The 9,229-nt window shown below is 50.5% G+C and overlaps 1 protein-coding gene across 1 annotated transcript in view; it reads left to right on the top strand.

The window, feature by feature from the left end:
- Positions 1-4,594, top strand: part of PCYT1B (phosphate cytidylyltransferase 1B, choline) — a 112,359-nt gene extending 107,765 nt beyond the window's left edge. The window contains exon 8 of the mRNA XM_055564107.1: positions 826-4,594. Coding sequence (XP_055420082.1) covers positions 826-1,038 — 213 coding nt within the window. The 3' untranslated portion in view covers positions 1,039-4,594. The remainder of the gene's footprint in view (positions 1-825) is intronic.
- Positions 4,595-9,229: the final 4,635 nt, after the last annotated feature.

The raw sequence follows: 9,229 nt of genomic DNA on the forward strand, positions 1-9,229 counted from the left end.
GTCCCCTGCTCCTGCCCTCGCTTCACTATCATCTGTTCCCAGCACAGCAGCCACAGGGGTCTCCTTTAAACCATAAGTCCGTGTTTTTCTTTTGCTCAGAACTCCAGAGCTAAAGGAACTCTCCAGAGCTTTCTCTACTCCTCAAAGGCCAAGTTTACAGCGGGCCACCAAGACCCACAGGCCACAGCCCTCTGTTACTCTGTAGAGACCTCCTCCTAGCCTCATGCATGCCCCTATTCACCCCCCTGGCTTGTCCCGCGACATGTACCGTGTGCTCCCTTCTAAGGGTTCTGTCTGGAATGTGCTTCTCCCTGATTTCCATCCCCCTGGTCCCCTCCCCATCACCTCTTTCAGGCCTCTGCTCGACTCACAGTTGCCGCCCATCCACCTCCCCGGGCCCCACCCCAATCTGCTAACCTCTTTTGCTTTTTCTCCCAGACCATAGTTTCGTCTGACATACTCATATTTTGTTTACTGTGCGATTCCTCTCTCCTCCCCATGAGGAGAGGGGTTTTTGCTGTGTTTCCCATGGCCCTTCCACGGGGCACATCACAGACAGCAGTCAGATTGGGAGAGGGGGAACAGGCGGTGAGATGGGGTGACTTCCAAGAACCAGCCGTGATAATAATCAGATGTGGCAGCATCCTCCTGCCCCAGAACCTCACTCAGCACCGCCCGCCCCCACCCCGGCCCCGAGACAGTCTGGGGGACACTGGCTGTCACACTAGCCTGTGTCTGTGTGTGCTCCGCCCTTCCTGCCTTGTTTGTTTCCCTGCCCCGCACATGGCTCCTTTAACACATGCCTTCTCTCCCTTCTCTCTCTAGAAGCAGATGTTCCAGGAGAGGAGCAACCGGATGTTGCATGCCTTGTCCCCGAAGCAGAGCCCTGTGAGCAGCCCCACAAGGAGCCGGTCTCCTTCCCGCTCCCCATCACCCACCTTCTTGTGGCTCCCGCACAAACCCTCGCCCCCCTTCTCACCTAAAGCCGCCTCAGCCTCCATGAGCAGCATGAGTGAGGGGGATGAGGATGAGAAGTAAAGGTGGCTGGCTGACAACCAGAGCCCCCGCCACACAAGAGCCCCCACCACATGGGATGGGTGGGCAGGGCGGGGGCATGGGGAACACCCTGGTGGGGGGAGGGCAACAGTCGCTGGCACTGCAGCTCAGCCCACGACATAGCTCCCCTCAGGACCAGCTCCCCCCTCAGTCTCCACTCTGCCCCAAACCCAGGCTCTGCATGGAGGTTTCCAGGCGGGCAACCTATACAGACCTTCTTAGCATCATCTAGAAGCACCCTATTTTAACCTTGCTAAAGAAAGAGGCAGAGTACCCCTGGGAGACTCGCACTGAGTGGGGTGTCTTCTGCTTTGGCCCTTACTCACACCCCCACCAGGTACACCACCCACAGAAGTGGCTGTACCCGAAGTCTGCTTCTTTCAGCTCCTAAGGGCCATGCACGTTGCCTCCCACCGCCCAAGCGCTGCCAGAATAAAGTTATTTCCAGTAGAGGTGGCACAGTGCTTTTGAAATAGTCGAGCTACAGACAAACGCCAGCCTTCTCAGTTTAGCCAGAGACCAGAGGTTGCAACGCATCAGCCCTTTGCAGTCTAGACCAAGCCTTGCTTTAGGCCAGATATATCCCAGGTCACCTAGTGTGAACCATAATTTCTCATGCCAAGGACAGTTCTTTCCAGGAGAATGCCCCCTAAGGCCTAGTGTCTTCTCCTGGCTGTACTCTTTCATCATTGGTTTGACTTCCTTGTTTTCTAGAAATTACCTTAGTCTGTGGGAAATGCAAGAGAACATCCTATAGACATATACACACAAGGAGAAGCTCTGCTTTGGCTCCGAGTTTAGCAGATGGTTGCTGTTTCCTGAAGCTTCTCCTTCAAGGACGCTGTCATGGAATGGCTTTCCCCATTTCTGACCAGTGAACAGTTCCGCAGACCTCAAGCAGCAGTTTGATGTTCCAAGCCACAAAGTATACCAATAGGGGGTGCTACCTGCACATATCTGTTCTATGTATGCTCCCAAGACGCCATCCAGGGTGTGTACCATATGCAACAAGTCAGTGGTGGCGGCATTTTATACTGTCCCCCTCTCCAGCTCCCACCCTAATACCCCACTGAAATCCTCAGTCTTCAGAACTACCTGGTTCCCTTGGGACTTGGGCACCTTGTCAAAAGCTCATCCTGCATTCCTGCAGAAATGTCGTCCCAGCCAAGAAATCGGCGGGTGGTGCTCATGGCCTCCCATCATCATTGCAGGTGGAGGCAGGCTCTGAGAGTTTCACTGAGCATGGTGGGAGCCTTAGCCTCTGAACGGGCCAGGCAGTCCTGTAATTACTCCCCGCCTTAGGCTTCAAGTGGGTTCAAGACGCTAAGCTTTCCCACTGAGGTGTCTGATGTTGCTATCTGCTAAGCATGGGTAGACGCGAGCAGGTAGAGGCGAGGGGTGGGAGCACACGCCTGGGTAGAAGTGGCATTGTCTGGCTGTGCCTTTGGAGCCAGGAGCCCAGAACAGTGACATGGGCAGAGCCCAGCATCCCTCGGGACAGAAACACTCCCTTTCAGAGGCCTTGTGAACCAGCCTTCTGGGAGACACATGGGGCAACCAAGGAAGGAAGGTGGCATGTCTTTCCCCTTGCATTGGGGTTGAACTACCTCCCTGCCCACCTGGAGAGAGTAGGCTTTGTTGGGAAGCAGAACCATGAGGCTCAGCTGGCTTGGGCACTCCCCTGTTCCTGGCAGTTTTTCCAGAGCTCTGTTGAGCATTCATGTGGGACAGAGAGCTGGTGGGAAGATGGCACGTGAGAAGGAAATTTCTTGCTGCCATCAAGGCCCAGAGCATTGCCTCGTGTTTCCACTGTGCCCCCCGGGCACACTGGCGTGTATGCCCCCGTCTCCAAGCACTGACAGGAGGCAGTGGCCAGCTGCACAAGGCAGTGGGAACGAGGGAAGAGAAAAGGAGAACGAGGGGCCTGGAGGGAGGAGAGAAGCTTCAAGAAAATCCGCATGCTTGACTCATGTGAGGGCCTCCCTCTGCAGGAGAAAAGTCTCTTGGGAATGCCTTTTCTGGTTCTAGGCTCCAGCCCAGAGCAGATAAACCCATGTTTACCTGATTCCTGCTCCGGAGCAAACAGCTTGGCATTGACGTACCAGGCGGCCCCTAACTTTGCAGGCCTTACACACCACACTGACGTGTGCCGCCACTATGACTCCCATTCAGTGCCAGGGACAGGCCATCACAACCCACAAGCAGGTTCTAAGTCTCACCCCAGGCCCCCCTTCTGACCGTTAACAATACCTCCCCTCCCAAGGCTGCAAGATTAATGAGAAGGAATGGAGGAGTCTGCAACCCAATCTTTGATGCATCCTGGCCACCAGCTTCTCCCTGCCCCTCCTCCCCTGCTTGGGAGGAGATGCGGTGGCTGGCTGTCCACAGTCATGGCCCCGAGGGAGTTAAGGCTGGAATGGGAGTGGTACCAAGTGTTACTCAAGCTCGGAGAGGTAAGCAGAAATGCCAGAAAGCAAGGAAATGTTCTTTTGCCCTAGACAGGGAAGGAAGCTTCAGACTGAGGGCTGAAGGACAGCAATTTAGGTTGTGGAAGAAGGCAGGATACATGAAGAAGGGCAAGCGTGGGAGCACAGTGCCTGTCCACTCCCTTACAGGGGTCGCTCACTCCCTAACAGGTGAAGAAGGCAGGCCTCCTTTCACTGACAGCCAAGGTTAGTGGGTACCCATGCAGGTTGTGGGTTCCCCCTGCCCAGCTTTCCCATTTCAGCCCTTCTCCATCAGCTGTCTCATCTTCCTCCTGGGGACCCCAAAATCCAATGTTCACCAGCTAAAAACCCAGGGCAATTGTAACGTCAGAGTCACACTGAATGGCCCATTTCTGGCAAGCCAGCTCCCATGGGCCAGGACTTGGCAAAGGCAAAGGAAACCAACCTTAAGACGAGTGATCCTGAGACCCAAGTCTGCCTTCTGACCTGCTCTGCAGGGAAGATACACAGCTGCAGGACGGCCTGAGGTTGGAGTTACTGACCACCCTTGGTGGGAGGGACGGGAAGAGCGTGGATTCCTCCTCTCCATCTTGGGACTTATCAGCCAGGCACACCCCGGGGAGAGAGATGCAAGATGGCGATACAGACTCAGCTGAATCTGATGAGCCCAAAGGGAACAGAGATGTCCCTGTTCCCCAGGCATCCAGTCAGCACTAGTCTTGGCCATCAGATTTTTCTTCTTTTAACAAAAGAGCTCATGAGGCATTCTGCAACTTCTACTTCTCTCTGGATTTGAGTTTTTTTTTTTTCTGTGTGTCACTGCGATGTGTCCCGGGACAAAGCCATAAGAAAAGCATACATACTTCAGACTGTGCTATACATATAAGACAAGACGACGACAACTCTTCTGGGTTAAAGCACGACCTTACGCCCAAGCGTTTGCTCTGGTGCTGAATCATGCGAACTTCCGGAATCAGCCCCCGCCCCCTGGCACCCCTGCACCTCCCTCTCCGCGCTCCAAACCCACTCTTGCTTCCCAACAGGACATGGCATTCTCAACTTCTTTATAAATAAAGGGATGCAGAATTGCACTTTTCACCTATTGTGTTTATTAAAAGCGTGCTGCTGTGTGTTCCTACTTACGAGCTCTGGTGCAACGTGGAAAAGCAGAGGTGTAGCCACGGTCCTGCCTCCGCCCAGCTGGGCCCAGCCCTGAATGATGGGTCTGTTGTCGGGCAGCACGGGCGAAGCCTGGAGCTGCCAGCCAGTTCATGCCTGACAAGGGAACAACCTAAAGGTCCATTAACAGATGAGCAGATAAAGAAGATGTGGCATATATACACAGTGGAATAGTACTCAGCTGTAAAAAGAACAAAGTAATGCCATTTGCAGCAACATGGATGCAACCAGACTGTCATACGAAGTAAATAAGAAAGACAAATAGCATGTGCTATCACTTGTATAAGGAATCTAAAATATGGCACAAATAAACCTATCCACGAAACAGACAGACTCATGGACATAGAGAACAGGCTTGTGGTTGCCAAAGATGGGGGGTATGGGAGGGATGGATTGGGATTTGGGGGTTAGTATATGGATAAACAAGGTCTTACTTTACAGCACAGGGAACTATATCCAATCTCCTGGGATAAACCTTAATGGAAAAGAATATAAAAAATGTATGTGTGTAACTGTGTCACTTTGTTGTACAGCTGAGATTAGCACAATATTGTGAACCAATGATAATTCAATAAGAAAATACCTGGCTAGGATCACTTACCTGGAGGGGAGGTCATGCCAGGGACCCAGCCAGGACCCTGAGTTGTAGGCTCCGCTGCCAACTTGCTTTCTGACCTCTGTCAAAGCCCTTCACTTTTCTGACCTCAGTGTCTGCTTTTGTAAAATGAGGGGATTAGAGGAAATGGTTTCTGAGGTCTCCTTTGCCCGTAGAAGTCTCTGAATTCAGGAGCCAGGCTCCATGGTCCCCAAACTTCTCCAGCTATGATGCTGTCACTGAGGCACCATGACAAAGGGCTCACCCCTCGCTAGGAGACTGGGGAGCTGGCCTGGGGCCTCCACACCCAACCGCACAGGGGGCCACTTTCACACTGTAGCCTCTGTAGGTTCTTGGGTTCTACCCACCATCCTTACCTTGCTACCTACAGCTTTTCACCTGGGCCTGAACACTGGAGTGTGGCCATTTTGGCCTCTTCTCCATCTTTGGGGCAAAGCTGCTTTCATGGGCTGCTAGCAGAGATCAGAGAAGGCAATGGCACCCCACTCCCAGTACTCCTGTCTGGAAAATCCCATGGACGGAAGAGCCTGGTAGGCTGCAGTCCATGGGGTCACGAAGAGTCGGACACGACTGAGCGACTTCACTTTCATATTTCACTTTCATGCATTGGAGAAGGAAATGGCAACCCACTCCAGTGTTCTTGCCTGGAGAATCCCAAGGATGGGGGAGCCTGGTGGGCTGCCGTCTGTGGGGTCGCACAGAGTCGGACACGGCTGAAGTGACTTAGCAGCAGCAGCAGAGAGACTGGAGTAGTACTAAATCAGGATTCGAAAGGCCAGCAGATTAAGGCAGACTGTTGCTCTCAGCATTATGGTGGTGCCCTCCACTAGTGGAATCCAGGAGCTTCTATTACCTTCAGTGAGCTTCCCTGATGGTTCAGTGGTAAAGAATCCACCTACCAATGCAGGAGATGCAGGTTCAATCCCTGGGTCAGGAAGATCCCCTGGAGATGGAAACGGCACCCCACTCCAGGATTCTTGCCTGGAGAATCCCATGGACAGAGAAGCCTGGTGGGCTACAGTCCATGGGGGTCACAGAGTCAGACACTACTGAGCGACTAAACAACAACAATTAACTCCACTGGCATGGTCTAGCTCTTTGAAACAACAACAGTTCTAACATTAGCCTAGACTCTAGAAGAAATAGAACCGGGCCTGCAGGCAGCAAGGGAACTCATTTAAAGACAGAATACCTATCCTTCACACAGTACATGGCTTTTCCCACATAGAACAACTATGTCCTTGGCAGGCTGGATTTAGAATAACTCGACTCTGACATTGCTGTCCCTCTCCGCCCCACACACATCGAACCACCAAAGATCTTTCTCTTTTTGTCCTTTGGACAAAGTGCCGAGGAAGCTGATCTTCAGTTCTTAGTCCTCAGCCAGTCCTTATCCTCCAGTGTCTGGCTATCCTCCCAGTCTGGCCCCTAGCCCTCCAGGACCTCACCTCCCACCCTCCTCACACACCTGCCTCTTCCCTTCCTTTCTTCCCTCCCACCCACAGATACACACATCTTTTTCCAACTAGCTGATTTTATTGTATTCAACATCCATATACCATGACGGTCTCAGATGTGTTCCTTTGTCTTTGACCATTTCTTCATTGCTGCTTCCAAAGACACAGCTCGTTCTAGTGCTCTGGCCCAGGCTCTGCATTTACTGTCTGCACAGGAAGTTACTTTGAATGGTTCGATTTTCCATTGCTTCTTATTCCTGCTCAGTGTGTGCTTATATGATTTTTCAGTTTGTGGTAACAGATGAATGTCATAGGCCTTATGCTTCTGTTAGATATTCTTGGATAAGAGGGGGATGATTGAGATATTTTTCTTGACTTCTTTTGAGGGGTCCTTTTTACTCTCATGTTTTCCTGCACCTGAAAAGGCATCAGGCCGAGTCAGCAGGACTTTGGTTTGGGAGAGGAGGGTGGGAATGTTACAAGAAAGGGGGCCTCCTGGGTAGAGACGGGACTTGAGGCAGGCATTTGTGCCTGGCAAGGGTAGGATAGGAGTCTTGGGGAGATCTATGGGGAGAAGAGGAACATGGGCAGGGTCATCTGACCTTGGTACTGTCTCTGGTCTTCGACTAACGAGAAGTCTGTTGTTTCCTCTTCTTTTTGATTCTTGGAGCTAGCTGTTCTGTTTGTGTTTTCTCCATTTATGTTAACCTCCTCAGGTATACAGATCTCATCAGCCATAGTTACGCCTCTCACAGTGCATCCCAGGGCTCCTGACCTCTCTCTCTATACACCCTCCCCCAGGCAAAGGGGAGCCACACCCTTCAACCTTGTTCGCTCATCAAGGAGCTCCCCTAGCCAATAGTAGCCTTGCACCTTACAAAGCCCCACTCCTGACACCTCTGGGGGGGGTGGGCTGGGGGGAGGACAAGATCCTGTGGTTGGGGAAAAAAAAGGGTTATTTCCTCAGTACCCCTAAAGATCCATGCCTACGTGCCCTCCTCATTTCCCCATCTTCAATTATGGTGGGTCTCATGGCAGGGAGAAAGTGTTTTCTCCAAGACATTCTCCACAGCCACTCCCATTCAGTGGTTCATTCTGTTCTCTGCCATCCTTTACTATAACTTGCCATTGTGGATGTCTTACCTAAAATCCCTCCAACATAATGTGGCCTTATTTAATTATCTGGGGATATGGGAATCATTCCACTTTCCTCCAGCAAAGTTCCCTCTTGTGCCCATTTTTGTATGGCCCATGAACGAAGAAAGTTTTTGTTGTTCTTGTTTGATTCTACATCTTTATTTATAAATACTTATTTGGCTGCACTGGGTCTTAGTTGCAGCACATGGGATCTTTAGTTGTGGCATGTGGGCAAACGGCATAACAAAACTCATGCTTAAAAGTAATTAGCCTCCAATTAAAATAAATAAATTAATATAAAAAGAACTCAAGTAAAAACTTGAAAATAAAGAACCAATAAAATCTGAATATATCATTAAGAGCATAAACATCAGCAGGTGCTAATGGATCTTTATGTTAGGTCCTTTACTGCCATAACTTATCCTTTCAGTTCAGTCACTCAGTCGTGTCCAACTCTTTGAGACCCCATGGACTACAGCACGCCAGGCCTCCCTGTCCATCACCAACTCCCGGAGCTTGCTCAAACTCATGTCCATCGAGTTGGTGATGCCATCCAACCACCTCATCCTCTGTCATCACCTTCTCCTTCTGCCTTCAATCTTTCCCAGCATCAGGGTCTTTTCCAAGGAGTCAGTTCTTTGCATCAGGTGGCCAAAGTATTGGAGTTTCAGCTTCAACATCAGTCCTTCCAATGAATATTCAGGACTGATTTCCTTTAGGATTGACTGGTTTGATCTCCTTGTAGTCCAAGGGATTCTTAAGAGTCCTCTCCAACACCACAGTTCAAAAGCATCAATTCTTTGGCGCTCAGCTTTCTTTATGGTCCAACTCTCACATCCACACAGGACTACTGGAAAAACCATAGCTTTGACTTAGATGGACCTTTGTTGGCAAAGCAATGTCTCTGCTTTTTAATATGCTGTCTAGGTTGGTCATAGCTTTTCTTCCAAGGAGCAAGTGTCTTTTAATTTCATGGCTGCAGTCACTGTCTGCAGTGATTTTGGAGCCCAAAAAAATAAAGTCTGTCACTGCTTCCATTGTTTCCCCATCTATTTGCCATGAAGTGATGGGACTGGATGCCATGATCTTCGTTTTCTGAATGTTGAGCTTTAAGCCAACTTTTTCACTCTCCTCTTTCACTTTCATCAAGAGGCTTTTTATTTTCTCTTCACTTTCTGCCATAAGGGTGGTGTCATCTGCATATCTGAGGTTATTGATATTTCTCCCGGCAATCTTGATTACAGCTTGTGCTTCATCCAGCCCGGCATTTCACATGATGTACTCTGCATATAAGTTAAATAAGCAGGGTGACAATATACAGCCTTGACATACTCCTT

Source organism: Bubalus kerabau, chromosome X (assembly GCF_029407905.1).
Source record: "Bubalus kerabau isolate K-KA32 ecotype Philippines breed swamp buffalo chromosome X, PCC_UOA_SB_1v2, whole genome shotgun sequence".
Classification (NCBI taxonomy): Eukaryota; Metazoa; Chordata; class Mammalia; order Artiodactyla; family Bovidae; genus Bubalus; species Bubalus kerabau.